Source organism: Theropithecus gelada, chromosome 16, assembly GCF_003255815.1.
Source record: "Theropithecus gelada isolate Dixy chromosome 16, Tgel_1.0, whole genome shotgun sequence".
In the NCBI taxonomy this organism is placed as follows: domain Eukaryota; kingdom Metazoa; phylum Chordata; class Mammalia; order Primates; family Cercopithecidae; genus Theropithecus; species Theropithecus gelada.
The window spans coordinates 68,110,723-68,128,855 of record NC_037684.1 but is presented as its reverse complement, the minus strand read 5'-3'; the positions used below and the strand labels follow the sequence as shown (position 1 = coordinate 68,128,855).

Below are 18,133 nucleotides of genomic sequence, written 5' to 3'. Positions count from 1 at the left end.
CTGGTTTACAAAGACTCTTTGATGAACAAAACAAGTCTTCGATTTTATGATCAGAGCCATGCTGTGTAGAAGGCAGAGAGAAAATCAACCAACTCAGCGAATCAAAGATTCCTTAATAGTGATGCCAAATCACACAGGGCCATGAATCAGAGAAGATTAAGCTTTGACTAGTGGAAACAGAATTGTATCGCTTCGTTGGTGGAAATCTGGCAACTCTTCCTTGATACCAATACCAAGATTTGGTGTGACCAAGGGTGCTTCAGGCTGGCATTTCAAATGTTGTTGGGGAAGGATAATGGCAATATTCATATATCTGGGTCTGTGATCAAAAGGCAGTGCTCTTAGTACATAGACTCACACGTGGAAACTCTATTTGAAAGTTCAAGTGTTATGACTCTGAAGTGCTAGCTCAGATCAACTTATAAAGACAATGAAGACTAATCTGCAGGGCCAGCAATGAGTACCTGAATTGGGTAACTCTACGATGCTCAGAGAAAGGCATCTAACATGAGGGTCTCAAACATCAGGCTCCAATAACAATGCTGAGAGAAGTGGGAGAATTTAGGACGGCTGGCTTAGTCAAAAGCAGACTAAAATAAGTGACTTAAAATGCTGTCTAAACATTCAAAAGGCTGTCACATAGGTTGGGATGGACTGGTAAATATTTTCAGAGGTAGAGTCAAGGTGTTATCAGGAAAAAAATACGGAGGTAAACCAAACAAGGTGAGTATAAGGACAACATAGCATACCTAAATACAAAATTTGAATATTTCTAATTTCCAGAGGGGACAGACAAGCAGGATGTGTGGAAAAGATGGGGCTTTGGTTAATAGAAGGCTCAGTGTTCACTGTGGAGTAATTTCGACACTAAGAAATACAATACAATCTCAGGCTGTGCTACTCTATCAATGCCTCCCAAGGCATAATCTATGGGCCATTTTTATGTAAATTATTAGTAAGTTTAATGAGAGGAAACAGTTTTAGGGTCCACTACATTTGCAGACTGATATGTAAATTAGAGTTATTCAAGATTTCAGGACTTTAATGTCTTAAATCCACCATGAATTTCTAAGAGAGTCATATACAATACAGCATTTTCTCAACTTATTTCATGACAGACACTTTCTCAAGAAGTATCTTGTAGTAAAACTGTTTAGCAGGACATATTTTGGGAAACACAGTAACAAAACTACGGTCTTTAAGAAAAGGGAGAATGATGATCTTGCTTTTGGTCAGACCCCAGCTGGGCTGTGCGACGAAAAGTCAGGCACCACGATTTCAGAGGGGAGGACTGGTGAGAGAGCAATCAGGAGGATGTCAGAGTTCTTTAGGTTTGAAACCAATCCATGTCAGAAATGGTTAAAAGCATTGAGGCTATTTGTCCTGGAGAAGAGAAGACTCAGGGAGAGTGAGATAAATGGCATTAAAATATTTGAGGGTTTGTCATGTAGACCTGAGTAGTGGACAGAGAAATAACTTCTAGATTATTATTAGACCAAATGTTCAGTCTCTAAAATTATTTCAAATGTTCCAAGTTCCAAAATTGCTCAAAATTTCCAGTTATTAGCGGCCCCAAAATGGCAGCCTTGGGAACAATGGGATCATGCATTTTCAAGGATGCTAGAGCATCACTGGGGTGACAAATCTGAGAAATGCTACGAGGGGACTAAGTACCACGTAGAGACTTGGGTCAGATGATCTCTATGGACTTCTCAACACAGAGATTCTGGGATTAATTTGCATCTATTCTTGCCTCAGCACTTTTTACCTGGGCAAAATCATGACAGAATTTCCTTCCTCACCTAGACTCTGGCCTTTCTCCATTAAACAGCTAGATTTTATCATTTGGGTGATCATCTGTATAATTATCTTTTTTTTTTTTTCCAAATACAAAAAAATCCATAGGGCAATACTCACATCAAAAGTTTTCTTGAGCACTTCTCTCTGGATTTTATCAAAAAGATCAAAGTCCTTTTCTTCTACCATCTTATCCCGATAAACTCGATTTGATTCATGCAGATAGAGCCTTATGAGATCCCGTGTGGATTTCACACATTCCACTGAGGAGAAGAGAATGCCCTTCAAGGGAACAGACACACACAAAATAACATTAGTAACCATCCAGAGGTACAATAGCTAGGAAAACTTTCTGGAGCATTTTATCTAACCTGGGATGATGCCCAGGGCTTGTCTTGCTAAATAGTAGATCATTCTAGTGGCGGGAATACTTGGAAAGTTGAAAGGGAGCTTGTAAAGAAAGACCCAAGGGTTGCAGTTAGACAGACCTGACTTCAAATACTTGCACAACCACTATGTGACTTGTGACTGTGGGCAACCACTAGGCAACTGTGTGACTTCGGGCAAGGCATGTGACATCTCTGAGTCTTAGTTTTCTCACTTTTCAAAGTAGAATAAAAATACTGACTTTCTAAAGTGGTCTAAATAATTCAAATTAATATGCCTAAGGAAACAAGTATTGCTCATTTTACATACTCAATACATTGGAATTATTCTTTTGTGCTCATCATAAAAATAACAACTGCAACAGCTATAATTTATTGAAGCAAGTTATGTGGATTAGATGCTATTGAAGCCAGCATTGGACTAGATGCTTTGCCAGATGAAGCTCTTTTAATACTCATGATGATCCCCTGAAATAATTATTACTAAATCCATTTTGTATAATGTGAAGATTGGAATTCAGAAAGAAAACATGCCCCATTTCATAGAGTAAGTTGCCTTCCTTCAAACCACAAATTTTTGAAACCAGGTCTTCCTGACTATAATGCCTGGAATTCTAGCCACTACATTTTGAATCAACCACAATGAGGGAAAAAGTGGTTTCTCTGCTATATTTCAATTCCACAAGTGCCATTTTGAAAACTGATTCAGATAACAATTGACTATGTAAAATCAGAACTATAACAAAGGGCTAGAATGGATATAGCTAACCTTGGCAGGTCAGCAATCTATTTATTTATCTCTCTAGTCAGTTCCCCTTCCTATGTGCTACAGGATTGGTTTCAGATATTTATTATTCTTTTCAAATTTCTCTGTCATCTTTTTCTGTTACTATTAGCCAAAGTCCTAACCTTCTTTTCTTTTACTGAAAAGTGGAGACCCAATGTTAGAGCCCCTCAATAACCTCAACAAATTCTCTAAGTTCAAGCTCATCTATGTCTGTGCCTGTTCTCATTGCTTACTTTCTTGTCTTAGAGGGAAAGGGATCATTTAATGGGTCTTTACTTAAATTCAGAGAATAATGTGCACATCCATTAGCATAGAATATAGGTCTGGTGACAATGTTACTACAATCTGCTTCCTCATGATCGCTCTTTTTTTTTTTTTTTTTTTTTGAGATGGAGTTTCACTCTTGTTGCCCAGGCTGGAGTACAATGGCTCAATCTCGGCTCACTGCAACCTCCGCTTCCCGGGTTCAAGCAATTAATTCTCCTGCCTCAGCCTCCTGAGTAGCTGGGATTGCAGGCATGTGCCAACATGCCCAACTAATTTTGTATTTTTAGAAGAGACGGGGTTTCTCCGTGTTGGTCAGTCTGGTCTCGAACTTCCGACCTCAGGTGATCCACCTGCCTCGGCCCCCCAAAGTGCTGGGATTACAGGCGTGAGCCACTGTGTTCGGCCCCTCATGACCACTCTTATCACTACTTCCCAAAAAACCTAGATTCCAGTTTCAGAAAATTCCCATTATGTTCTGATCCTGTACCCTTTTCTGTGCCTTCATGCCTTTTGTTTTGCTTGCCATGCTCATATTTCAAGATCTAGCTCAATTGAAGCCTCTTGTTGAAGTCGCCCAAGACACCTCTCCTGCCCAGTGGCGTTCCCTCCCATGTGTCTCACAGAGCCTTTATGTATATATCTCAATTACAGAAGAATTATTAGTTTCTCAAATTATTTTTAATAGTATTTTTGTGACAGAGTCTCACTTTTTGTCACCCAGACTGGAGTGCAGTGGCGCGATCTTGGCTCGCAGCAGCCTCCACCTCCTGGGTTCAAGCAGTTCTCGTGCCTCAGCCTCCTGAACAGCTGGGATTACAGGCATGCACCACCACACCCAACTAATTTTTGTATTTTTAATAGAGACAAGGTTTCACCATATTGGTCAGGCTGGTCTTGAACTCCTGGCCTCAAGTGGTCCGCCTGCCTTGGCCTCCCAAAGTGCTGGATTACAGGCATGAGCCACCTCACCCGTTGTCAAATTATTACTTTGTCTTTGTACAGGTTTGCTTCTTCCAGGTGATGGCAAATGTCTCAAAGGTAGGGAATTTGACAGACTTTATTTAGGTTGTGGTTTATTTTTAGAATTGTATTATTAGTATTTAGTAAGTGAGAAGTCTGAAGCTAATTTCTCAACGGAAACAATAAAAGAAGGCTTCAAATTGCTGAAAGAAAATAGCTACCAACCTAGAAATCCAAGTCACCCCTAAAATTTTTTAAAAATAAGAAATATATTTTTGGTCAAATTAAAATTGCGAGATATTTCTCCAACAGATATGAACTAAAGTAAATACTAAAAGAAGTTCTTCAAGTGAAATAAAAATGATCCTAGGTGAAAGAACAGAAATTTACAGGAATAAAGAGCAATGGAAAAGGTAACGTATGAGTAATTCTAAAGGAATGTTGAATTACTAAAACACAGATATCAGTGGGTTTTCAAAATACAGAGGATTAAAATAAATGACAGCACAAAAGTCAATGGGAGGTAAATTGTCCCAAGATCCTTGCATTGTATGGCAATTAATAAATATGCTAATTTATAAAAGACAAAAAGATAAAATGATGCCTTTGATAACCATTAGATGAATAGCAAAAGGATATATACTATGCTAAAAGAGGGAGAACAATTATAAAAACATAATTAGTTTGATAGAATACAAGAAGTGAGAAGAAAGGAAATAGAATAGGTAGAATATATTAAAAACAAAGAGTGTAAGTAGATTTAATCATAAATATATTATTATATAAAACAACATAGATGAACTAAACATTGTAATTAAAAGGCTATGTTGTCAGGCTGGAGTTTAAAGAGCCCAACTGTATGCTGCTTATGGGAGATACACCTTAAATATAAGAATATGGAAAAGCTGAGTGCAAGAAAGTGAAAATGTCATAAAAATATTGACTAAAGAATATGGAATAGTCATATGTCATACAAAATTGACTTTAAAGCAAACATCGTTTTTAGAGATAAAGAAGTGCACTTAATAAATAAGAAAAAGATCAGTCTGCTAGGAAGATATACTAATTCTAAATTTGTATGCACCTAATAAATAGCATAGTTTCAAAATGTATAAAGTGAATATGACAAATAAAAGGAAAAATAAACATACCCACAATCACAGTGAAATATCTTAACATCTCTCTCAGGGACTCAAAGAACAAGCAGACAAAAAAATCTAGAAATTATAGGATTTTTTTAAACAACATGATTTACAAGGTTGCTTTAACTGGAATATTGATAAAACCATGCCCAATATCTGCAGAATGCATTTTTAAAAACCTGCACATCGATTATATCTTGGGACATAGAGCAGTCTCAACAAATTTCAAAGGAATAAAACCATATAGAGTGTTTTCTGACAACAGTAGGCATCAATAAGAGAAAGATAACTAGAAAATCTCTACATGTTTGAAAAAAAGCAATACACTTCTAAATATTCCATGAGTCAAAGAAGAAATCATAGTGGAGATTAAATATTATCAACTGAATGATAATAAAATACAGCATATAAAAGCTTGCATGATGTAGCTAATGGTATGATTAGAGATAAATTTATATAGCCTTAAAATGAGTATTTTAGATGAGACAAAAGATGACAATTAATGATATAAGTAGCCATGCCAAGAAGTTAGAATAAACTAACCCCAAACCCAGGGTAAGTAGGAATAAAAATTATAAAGCAAAGAGTGAGTATTAATAATATACAAAATGGATATCAAATTAAGACAGTAAGAAAGTCAAATGCATAATGCAGGTATACCCTTCAGGTTTTCTGACTAGCACAATTGCTAACTCCCTAGCAAGGATGATGAAGAGAAAAAAAGAGAAAAGACACACATAATACCCAACATAAGGAAGAGGACATAATGTCAGATACAGCAGATATTTAGAAGATAATCTGAAAATATTGCAAATAATTTTATGCCAGTAAATTAGCAACTATTGATAACATGGATATCTTAACATGACTGACGCATGAAGAAACAGAAAATCTGAATAGTCTTATATGTATTAAAGAATTTGAATTTATAATTTAAAACCTCTACCAAACAAACCTCCAGGTGGTTTCACCAGTAAATTCTTCCAACATTTAAGGAAGGTACAACACAATGTTTTACTAAATCTTTTAGAGAACAGAAAAAGAGAGAACATTTCTCAAAGTATTTTATGAGGACTTTATAACCTTATATTAGAGAAAGATTACAAGACAATCTTATGAATATAGATGCAAAAATTATATTAAAAATTATCAAATGACATCTAGGAAAATATTAAAACAAAGACATGAAACAACCAAGATGAGTTGATTCCAGGAATGGTTGATTTAATGTTTGAAAATAATCCATGTAATTTACCATATTACCAGACTAAAAGAGAAAAAATTTATATAATTAAACAGATGCAGAAAAATCATTTGTTAAGTTTCAACACATATTCATAATTAAAACTCTTAGTAAACTATAGACAGAAAAACATTTCCTTAAAAGGCACCCAGGTAAAAGGTACCCAGAAAAACCAGTAGAGAACATCATATTTAATGGCAAACTATTAAAAGTGTTTCCCTGTAAAATTAGGAATGTGACAAAATGCTACTCTCACTGCTTCTCAACATTGTACTTGAGTTGTAGCCAGCACAATAAGACAAGAAAAAGAAATTAAACAATTTAAGGATTGAAAAGAAAGAAACATAACTGTTACTCTTTAAGGCAAAAAGTAACAATTATTATTATTATTTTTTCTTTTTTTTATTACTATACTTTAAGTTCTAGGGTACATGTGCATAACGTGCAGGTTTGTTACATATGTATACTTGTGCCATGTTGGCGTGCTGCACCCATCAACTCGTCAGCACCCATCAACTCGTCATTTACATCAGGTATAACTCCCAGTGCAATCCCTCCCCGCTCTCCGCTCCCCATGATAGGCCCCGGTGTGTGATGTTCCCCTTCCCAAGTCCAAGTGATCTCATTGTTCAGTTCCCACCTATGAGTGAGAACATGCGGTGTTTGGTTTTCTGTTCTTGCGATAGTTTGCTGAGAATGATGGTTTCCAGCTGCATCCGTGTCCCTACAAAGGACACGAACTCATCCTTTTTAATGGCTGCATAGTATTCCATGGTGTATATATGCCACATTTTCTTAATCCAGTCTGTCACTGATGGACATTTGGGTTGATTCCAAGTCTTTGCTATTGTGAATAGTGCCGCAATCAACATATGTGTGCACATGTCTTTATAGCAGCATGATTTATAATCCTTTGGGTATATCCCCAGTAATGGGATGGCTGGATCATATGGTACTTCTAGTTCTAGATCCTTGAGGAATCGCCATACTGTTTTCCATAATGGTTGAACTAGTTTACAATCCCACCAACAGTGTAAAAGTGTTCCTATTTCTCCACATCCTCACCAGCACCTGTTGTTTCCTGACTTTTTAATGATTGCCATTCTAACTGGTGTGAGATGGTATCTCATTGTGGTTTTGATTTGCATTTCTCTGATGGCCAGTGATGACGAGCATTTTTTCATGTGTCTGTTGGCTGTATGCATGTCTTCTTTTGAGAAATGTCTGTTCATATCCTTTGCCCACTTTTTGATGGGGTTGTTTGTTTTTTTCTTGTAAATTTGTTTGAGTTAAAAGTAACAATTATCAATAGAGGTACACATATAATACTGAACAAAGATGCAAAGTGATATTGACTATATATTCTATTTATATAAAGTTCAAAAATAGGCCAAAATAATTTATGATGTTAGACGTTTAGACAATGTTTAGGGCTGGCAAGAGGAGGAAAGCAGGAAAGCATGAATGAACGGTGCAAAGGAGAACATCAGGGATGTACTGAGAATGTTTTCTTTCTTGATCTGAGTTGTGATTACATAGGTGGCATCCCTTTGTGATAATTAACCAAGGTGTATGCTTGTGGCTTTTGTGCTTTTCTACTTGTACGTTACACTTTGATAAAGTTTATTAAAAGTGAAAAGACATTCCATTAGGTGTCCTTGGCTCCACCCAGATGTTTATCTCAGCTTCTATCTCCTCAGCTCTGCTAGGTACCTGCAATATACGAGATGCAGAGGACAAGAGAAAGCACCAACCAGGAGTCTGACCTCTAGAATTTTGTGTTTTACAGTGAGGCAAGCCATCAGTTGAAGTTTATAAATCTTGTTATAGCCAAATAGTCAGGGTGGTTGACAATTAAGGCTGAGTAAATGTGAGCATGCCATATGCCAACTCTGCACCATCTTAGATAGTTATGTGTTGCACTGAGATGGGAATGGTTAGTGATTTCTGCTACTCAGAGCATGTGTTGGTTCATTTTCATGCTGCTGATAAAGACCTGCCTGAGACTGGGAGGAAAAGGGGTTTAATTGGACTTACAGTTCTACATGACTGGGGAGGCCTCAGAATCATGGCGGGAGGCAAAAGGCACTTCTTACATGGCGGTGGCAAGAGAAAATAAGAAAGATGCAAAAGTGGAAACCCTTGATAAAACCATCAGATCTTGTGAGACTTATTCACTACCACAAGAATGGTATGGGAAAAACTGCCCCCATGATTCCAATTATCTCCCACCAGCCCCTCCTGCAACATGTGGGAATTATGGGAGTACAATTCAAGATGAGATCTGGGTGGGGACACAGAGTCAAACCATATGAGAACACTATCAAATTCTGTTCTGATCTGAACAGAACAAGGGGAGTACAGAGAAGGTCTGAATTACTGAGGCTGGGATCACGTCGGATAAAGGAAAACAACACCATACTCTGGGCAGTGCCTGTCTCCTAGCAGACATTAAACCATCCTCTATACTCTTCCATCAGGCCTTTGGTCAGACTCAGGGAGGAAGGGAGTGTTAAATCAAGTTTAGCTTAAAGCTGCCTCCTGATGTATTTTAAGTTTGGCCTAAAAGTTGCTCTGTATATCGTGACCTGTAATCAAAATGGAGATGTAAATTGACTGTAACCTACCCTTGTGCCGATCACCAAGTTTCGCCCAATCCCAGGTGGCCAGCTGTTAAAACTGGTGTTCAAATAAGGCAAACACCAAGCTGTAGACATTAAACCACCCCATCTCAGTGCAACACATAACTATCTAAGATGTTGCAGAGTTGGTGTGTGATGTGCTCAATCAGGCCTTTGGTTAGACACTCAGGGAGGAAGGGAGTGTTAAATCAAGTTTAGCCGAAAGCTGTCTCCTGATGTACTTTAAGTTTGGCCTAAAAGTTGTGAACTATAAATTAAAAGGAGGTGTAAATTGACTGTAACCTACTCTTGTGCCAATCACTGAGTTTCGCCCAGTCGCAGGTGGCCAGCTGTTAAAACTCTGTTTAAATAAGGCAAACACCAAGCTGTAACCAATCCAGCCATTTCTGTGCCTCACTTCAGTTTTCTTTACATCACTTTTGCTTTTCTGTCCAGAAATCTTCTTCCACTATGTGGCTATGCTGGAGTCTCTCTGAGCCTACTCTGGCCCGGTAGGCTGCCCGATTCGGATTTGTGAATTGTTCTTTGATCAGTTAGACTCTGCCAAATCTAATTTGGCTAAGGCTTTTCTTTTCACAGCTGGTAGGAGGAGACTGTGGTCAAGCTATGAGCCTGAAACTCTCATTAGAGTAGGAGAGTGAGGGGACCATGTAGCCGAAGGGAGGCAGCACTTCAGGGGTATCGCATTCTCCATACTTGGAGCAGCTGACAGCTGGCAGGCTGCAAAGAGGCCTGGCTGGGATGCAGACCTCAGGGGGTTTCCACTCAGGCTAACTGAATCAGGCAGAGAAACAGGCCAGGGGAACAATCTCCACTCCCATCTCTCTGCTCTCTGGTTCCTCCTTTTTTTTTTTTTTTGAGACGGAGTCTCGCTCTGTCGCCTGGGCTGGAGTGCAGTGGCCGGATCTCAGCTCACTGCAAGCTCCGCCTCCCGGGTTCACGCCATTCTCCTGCCTCAGCAGGAGAGTAGCTGGGACTACAGGCGCCCGCCACTTCGCTCGGCTAGTTTTTTTTTGTATTTTTTAGTAGAGACGGGGTTTCACCGTGTTAGCCAGGATGGTCTCGATCTCCTGACCTCGTGATCCGCCTGTCTCGGCTTCCCAAAGTGCTGGGATTACAGGCTTGAGCCACCGCACCCGGCAGGTTCCTCCTTGATATTGCATCAGTGACCACTACCACAAGGTGCACTCTTTCCTCCGGAAGCCTTTTGTCACCCTGAATTATCTCCACAGCAGGGCTGAACATTCTAGCTGTTCTATCAATGCTGCTGCTTACCATTATGCAATCACGCAGTCACGCTCAAGAGACTGATTTGTCTGTGGCTTGGTTTTGTCATCTCTGAATTGAAAATAATCAGTATTTTATCTTCTAGGGTTGTTGTGAGGATTAAGTGCATTCATAGATGTAAAAGGCTTAGCACTGCTCAGTAAATGTTAGCTATTATTACAGACTAAAGTCTAACTCTTTTTTTTTTTTTTTTTTTTTTTGAGACGGAGTCTCGCTCTGTCACCCAGGCTGGAGTGCAGTGGCCGGATCTCAGCTCACTGCAAGCTCCGCCTCCCGGGTTCACGCCATTCTCCGGCCTCAGCCTCCCAAGTAGCTGGGACTACAGGCGCCCGCCACCTCGCCCGGCTAGTTTTTTTGTATTTAATAGAGATGGGGTTTCACCGTGTTAGCCAGGATGGTCTCGATCTCCTGACCTCGTGATCCGCCCGTCTCGGCCTCCCAAAGTGCTGGGATTACAGGCTTGAGCCACCGCGCCCGGCCGAAGTCTAACTCTTAAGTCTTAAGTAGGGCCCACTCTAGTCTCAAGTCACCTTTCCAACCTCATCTCTCCTTTCCATAAAACTCAACGTTCCCACTGGGCTAGACTCTACGATATTCCACGAGACTTTTTTTTTTTTTTTTTAACCTCCCTGACCATTTGTGCTGTCATTGACTAGCCAGTAACTTCTCTGAGCCTCTGTTAAATTGGGATAACAATCTCTGTCCCAAAGGGTTGTCATGAGTATTAAATTTCAGGTGGTACAGGTGACAAGACCGCTGTTCCAGGCAGAAGCTAAGGTTCTGGGTTGCTTCTGGTAAATGGAGCATAATTGATGCTTTCCCCTTCAGTTCTGTCACTTATGAGCAGTGTAGATTTGATCAAACGACGTTAACTTCTTTTTTTTTTTTGAAAAATCCACCTAGTAACACCCCCACTTCATAGAGCTGCAGTAATATTTGAGAGACAGATTGTGTGGTGAGAAAGTCTTTCTCAATGAATGCTCAAAAAATGGGAGCCAGCTGTAGGTAAGCACAAACTTTGCTGCTATCCAGTCCTGAGGGCTGCAGAGATGCAGGCTTTATAGGCTCAGAGCTGAGTCTCTCTTGCTGCCTTAACCATCACATGCTTATTTTCCTCATTGGAAATTCAGATGAGGACAGAAAGGTGTGGTGGAAAGCCGTCCAGGCCAGGAACCTAAAGGCCTAGATTCCAGTTCCTTTACTGGCTTCCTTGTGCTCCTGGACAAATATATATGATCTATGTGGGTCTCTGTTTGTTTTTAATTTTTAAAATGAGTTAATGTTTGGGAGCTACATCTGATTCAGGAGTGGTATCCTGAACTAGCCTAGATGTGTTCTCAGAGACTTATTCTGAGGGGCTCATTGATTCCACCTTCAGGTGAAGCCTTCCTGGTCCATAGCTCTTGAGTCTCTGAACCGGGGTTTAGTAGGTTTCCGCTCCTTACATTCAGGAGTTCTGGCTGGAACAACCTGGCCCTATGTCGTCAGGGTCCGGAGTTTTGCTGGTTTGGCTCAAAGTCCTACCTGCACAATTGCTCTGGGAAATTAATTCCAATTACATGTGCTTTCATTGGAAGGTGGTGTCACTCCCTGATTAATTCACTTTGACACTCCTTTATGGGTGGGGCCTCTGCTTGGTGTAAAAGGCATCCTTCCCTCAATAATAACCCAGTGTTATCTTGGGGGAAGGTCTCTCTGTAAATGAGTTTCTGTAGATTCTTATCCAGAATGGGAGAGTTGTGGACTTGGCTACATGAGGATGCTATATCTGACCAGATGGAAGAAAGGGTCTGGGTTTGCTAGATGGCGCTCTGGAGACTTGGACGGTGATGAGTTAAGCAATTGGAAGCAATGGGCAGAGATATGCCATCACCATTCAGATAAGCAGCTGGAAAGATCTGAAACAGCTTTGGCCTAGAAATGAACCTGGGAATTTTAGGACTGAGGCCCTCGCAGGGGCTGGCAGATGGCATCTTAGGAGTATGACAATGTGGCTTTTTGAGGAAGCAGAGCTATCTTGCACGGTTTGGGGAACATTCTTTTTCATCTCGAGATCAATAGATATACCAATGGGAGATCCAAAATAGTTCTCTTTCTTTCAGGCCATTTTTCTTCCCAGGCATACTGGACTCATTATATAACACTATCTCCAAGATGTTGAGCCTTCTGCAGCCCCCAAGGAACCAACTCAGAGATGCATGCTGCTTACTGAGAAATAATGTGATTGGCAAAGGAAACTCTCTTTTATTGAGGGCCTTCCTTGTGGAGCCCATGGCACTGTGTGTGTCTCCTTATGTTCATGATTACATATGAACAGTGGCTTTGCCTGTGCCTAAGAGCTGGGCATTAGCTACTTATTATTATTAAGAATAGGAGCATCTAAGCCCCTAGGGTGTCTCAGAGTCGATGAACTCACCTGGAAAATGTTGGCAAAATCTCTGAGGTTGAAGATGTAGTGGAATTTGACTGCTGTGGGTAAGAATGTGGTAGCAACTTTCTGGTGGAAGGTGAGGGCCAGATTGATCAGTGGGGGGATGGATTTCTGCAGGGACGCCGGGAAGTTTCCAAGCTTCAGATGTTGAGTAAGGATGATGCTGTAGATGGAGGACAGGGCATCTGCCCCCGGGAAGGAGAGGACAAACAGGCTGAAGTGACGCTGCACAGAAAACAAAGGCATGAGCTCAACATCCTTTACCACAGAGTAGAAATCACCTCTTCTGAATTTGGAGATAATAACGGAACATTCTTCTATAGCCTTTAAATCTGTATTTTGGTCCCATCTCTTACACGATGCCCACATTTAGGTTGAACTTAAAATGACTAGGGGAATAACAGGCAAAGCACCTTTAGTCAAAGATGGCAGCCTGGGACAGTAGGAAGAGAACGAAACGTGGACTCAGAGAAGCTGAGTCCAAATCTGAATTTGATACTGAGAATCCGTATGACCCTGGGAAAGTCATTCGTCTCTCTGAAGTTCCCTCATCTGAAGAAAGAGGGATCAAATCAGATGAAATCTATGATCCTTTCCAATCTTGACATTGTAAGTCTAGGAGTTTCTCTTTTCCCCTAGAGATGCAATTTGGCATTCTATCTGATTTACCGTTCGGAGAGGCTGCGTGGGGAAAAAAGCCAATTATTACTTATAATCAAGGGGCATCTGCTCTAGTAAGGTATGATTAGAACCTGGGTCCCGTGGCTCCTCCTGTACCTGAAGCCGGGGGTTGATGGTGAAGCTGCCTGCCGTGGGGTTCATACAGGAAACATACTGTACATTTGTGATCTCCTTTAGGGACAGCTTGCTCCGATCATACCTGGAACAGTCAGAAGTTCTAGGTAAAAGGTGTCTGAGGACCGAGACAGGTGAGTGCTTTGTCAAGGTGAGGTAGGATGTGCCCTACTGTTCATGTGCTTGGGTGATAAAAAAGTCTAGATCCACTGGCAGGGATTGAGAAGAGATACAAGCCTAGGACAGATTCCCAAGGGACCTCAGTATCTAAAGAAATAGCATAGAAAGATGAGCCCACAGGATGGACAAAAAGGTAGGAGAAAAATCAGGGGGTATATGCCATGCCAAAAGGCAAAGGAAGCCAGTATTCCCAAAAGAAGAGCGTGGTCAACCACATCAAGGGCTGCAGAGAGGACAAGAAAGGTAGTGACTCCAGCAGGGGTGTCTAAGGGAGAGAATCCTTCATGGGTTCTTAGTTTCTGTTTCTGGTTGAGCCAGTAATGCCCCTTCCTCATCCCTCTTTTCCACTTATCACTAGAGACAGAAACTAAAAACCATGGCTTCAGGCTGCTGAAAGCCAAAAACAAAACCAAACAGAACAACAACAATGACAAAATAAGGTGGCTGGACACGCTTACAAAGGATTTCTTGGATTTTACAATAATGATGCAGATAGTAGGTTAGCAAGAACAGTGGAGGGAACAGAAATCAAACAACAGTAGATTGAGGAGTGAGTGGGAGATAAGGGAGTGGGGACAGAACAGTAATTAGAAAGTGATTTTTTAACTCAGTTGAAGAAATGTATGCAAGTTTGTTTGTTTATTTATTTATTTATTTGAGACAGAGTCTCACTCTGTTGCCCAGGCTAGAGTGCAATGGCATGATCTCGGCTCACTGCAACCTCTGTCTCCAGGTTCAAGCGATTCTCCTGCCTCGGCCTCAGAAGTAGCTGGGATTACAGGTATGTGTCACCACACCTGGCTAATTTTTGTATTTTTAGTAGAGACAGGGCTTCACTATATTGGCCAGGCTGATCTCCAACTCCTGACCTTGTGATCTGCCTGCCTCGGCCTCCCAAAGTGCTGGGATTACAGGCATGAGCCACCGCACCTGGCCTGTGTTAGGTGTTATCACTGAAGCACATGCCCAGTGCTTTGGGGCCATGGTGCAGGGGAAGTGGTTAATTCTGCTTCCGGCACTTGAAGAAGGCAACTTCAGACATGAGTCTTGAAGCAAAAAGTAGGCTTTTTTTCCTTAGATGAGAGCTCAGTGTCTTCTCTGGTTAAACTTTTCATGTGAATATTAGTGCCCCTGTTTGAAGGAACCACTCTGGGAAATAGAGAACTGCATGAGAAATGTGGTTTACCACAAAGATTCCCATCTGGCACCAGAGCTATGCTGAGGTTTGCCATTCAGGCAGAATAGAGACTGGCCTTCAGCCCTACCTTAGGCTCTGCCCCCTTGGGCCAGTCCCTTTACATGGGCACTCTTACCAGTGGCCATAGTCCAGATGCTGCCGGATGATGGTGTGGGGCTGCACCGTCCCGTAGGCATCCACCTCAGGCATGTTCATGTCATCAATGAAATAGATGAGCTTCTTGTTGCCTGGAGGGCCGTAGTTTCTACCAGCCTTCTTTTCCAGAGGCTTCTCCAGGACAGCTGGGGAGACAGCGAGTCAGTGAGGGAAGGTGGCTCAAATCTCAGATGCCAGTAATGAGACAGCAAAGATGTCAAGGACAAGCAATTGTGCCGCCTGCATGTGTGCAAAAAAACAGCAATGCAAAAGACAACAATAACAACAACCACTGCTGCTCCCAACAGGCATTCTACAGGACCGGAAAGTGAAAACTGAAATTACTAGGCAGTAATGGGGACTGAATACCTCACCACGTGGGCTGTGCTAAGTTTTTACCCATCTTAATTATCTCATTTAATCCTTATAACTGTGAGATTAGTATTATCCCGTTTTACAGATGAGGAAACTGAGGCTCAAAAGAACTCAGCGACTTTACTAAGGCTGGATACAAATCACAGTGGTTAAACCTCAAAGACTATGCTTCTTCTGTCATACTTGTGGTCCCCAGTTTTCTTGGTTTATATACTAAAAATGGAAAATATCTTTACAGTCCCAAGGCCAGGTACTCTACTCCAAAGAAGCTTACGAATAGTTGAATTCCTAGGTACAGTTGCCCTCTCTACTGAAGGCAGCAAAAATGCATAATGGCTGCAGTTCCCCTTTCAGGGCTGGGTAGATGCCCTTTCCTCTCCGAGGCTGTAAGAAAGGCGTCAATGTATGTTTTGCCAACTGTGTTCCCAGAGAGTTCATCTCATGGGATTTTCCTTGGCGGGATGTAGTAAAAACAGCCTCAGAGAATTTTCCAGATGCTTCCAGTGTCAACGGTGCCCTCCCCTGCTCTCAGGTTTCCTGGCTCTCTGTCTGAGCACCTTGGTGCCTTGACTCTCCTCTGGAGTGGTTTCTTCAATTATCAAGCCAAAGAAAGGAATCTAACAGCAGTTTTCCAGCATGACAGGACTTGCTTAGAACAAACTTAAGTAATAGGGTGGAGATATATGTACTTTTTCCAGTAAAGCAATGAAATATTTATGAATTGCAAGAACCAACACTTCCTGTTACAGCTGGAAGCGCTAAGAATCATCTGATTTCTTCTCTTGAAAAACAAGTTTGTAAACAAGGAGAAAGTGTCAATAGACATATGAAGGTGACAGAGAGAAAGACAAGTTCCTTCAAGAAGCTCGAATATTCTAATTTTCTGGTCCTGAGTTAAATTAAATGTTTCAAATATGAATTAAATTTAAATTTAATTAGCATCCAATTAACATACACTATCAACCAATTAATCACACAACACCTTCTTCCCCCCTAAAGACATAACAACTATATGTGAGATCTGTCAACATGAAATATAATTAATGGGTTGACAAGGACATGCTTTTGAGAACAGTTCTTCTAATAGGAAATTCTCTCCTTAGAAAGAAAGACTTGTTTCTCCTCCTCCCAAGGCAATGATATTCAAATCAACCCCTGGAATTAAGCAGACCCTGTAATTTGGGTTGATTAAGCTCTTTATGCTTTTAAAGGATCGTTGAGGAGAAAACCATGTCAGTTAGCAAGAACCATGTCAGTTAGCAAGAACCATGTCAGTTAGCAAGAAGTGGCCATGGAGCGCACGGGATTATCTCGTGGCGGATGGTACTAAGTTCTCCCGAGAAAGAAAGGGTCCGCCAGGAAAGACAGGCACATTGCTGACCCCTTCTTGGCCATGCTCTGCTCCATGTCACACCTAGGATGGAATTACAGCGATCTACTCTGTTTCCAGGCAGAACTGGAGGAGCAGAAGAGGGTCTGAGTTTCAGGAAAAGTGTTGATGTTGAAGGAGCTGAATGAACAAGACATGTAAAGAAATGTGACCCTCTTGCCACACTTCTGGGTTCTGACTGTTCTCAACAAGCCTGGAAACTCAAGCCCACACCTGGAGCCCGGGCCCAGGGTCATTTGTGCATTCTGACTGATTTCTCCTCGAGACCCGCATGGAACAGCTTGGGGTTCAGTCTTTGGCCACACAGACCGTGTCAGCTGCTGCACCAGGGTGAATGGTTTTATTCGTGCTGTTCTCTGGATACTATTGCACTGCCATCTTATACTTGAAGGGCGATTTAATTTTCTTCTTCTTCTTCTTTTTTTTTGAGCTGGAGTTTCGCTTTTGTTGCCCAGGCTGGAGTGCAGTGGCGTGACCTTGGCTTACTGCAATCTCTGCCTCCCGGGTTCAAGCGATTCTCCTGCCTCAGCCTCCCGAGTAGCTGGGATTACAGGCATGGAACACCACCTGGCTAATTTTGTGTTTTTAGTAGACAGGGTTTCTCCATGTTAGTCAGGCTGGTCTCGAACTCCTGACCTCAGGTGATCCACCCACCTCAGCCTCCCAAAGTGCTGGGATTACAGGCGTGAGTCACTGTGCCCGACCTGTAATTTAATTTTCAAAGGGGCTTCCCATTTGTTATCTCTTTTCGCCATCTCCACTGCTGCCCTCCTTGTCCATCTGCTCTCACCTGGTAACTACGAATCTTCCCAAATGGGAAGCTTTTGCCCTAGACTCCCTACACTATATTCTCAAAACAGCAGACAAGAATACCCTTGTAAAATGCAAATTGGATCGTGCCCATCCCCTGTTTTATGCCCTCCAGTGGCATCCTGTCTCACTTGGAGCAAAAGCCAGTTTGTTGACTTTCACTAAACTTGTATCTTTGTTTTTCTCTCCTGTTCTCCTCCTCACACTCTGCCCCAGCCGCCCTGTTTCTTTTTTCCTTCCTTCCTTCCTTCCTTCCTTCCTTCCTTCCTTCCTTCCTTCCTTCCTTCCTTCCTTCCTTCCTTCCTTCC

The 18,133-nt window shown here is 41.5% G+C and overlaps 1 protein-coding gene across 1 annotated transcript in view; it reads right to left on the bottom strand.

Moving 5' to 3' along the window:
* Positions 1 to 18,133, bottom strand: part of DNAH9 (dynein axonemal heavy chain 9) — a 376,337-nt gene that overhangs the window by 167,382 nt on the left and 190,822 nt on the right. Inside the window, exons 39-42 of the mRNA XM_025361667.1 lie at positions 15,231 to 15,396; positions 13,720 to 13,822; positions 12,928 to 13,167; positions 1,918 to 2,079 (exon numbers count right to left, since the gene is read on the bottom strand). Of these exons, the coding sequence (XP_025217452.1) occupies positions 1,918 to 2,079; positions 12,928 to 13,167; positions 13,720 to 13,822; positions 15,231 to 15,396 (671 nt within the window). The remainder of the gene's footprint in view (positions 1 to 1,917; positions 2,080 to 12,927; positions 13,168 to 13,719; positions 13,823 to 15,230; positions 15,397 to 18,133) is intronic.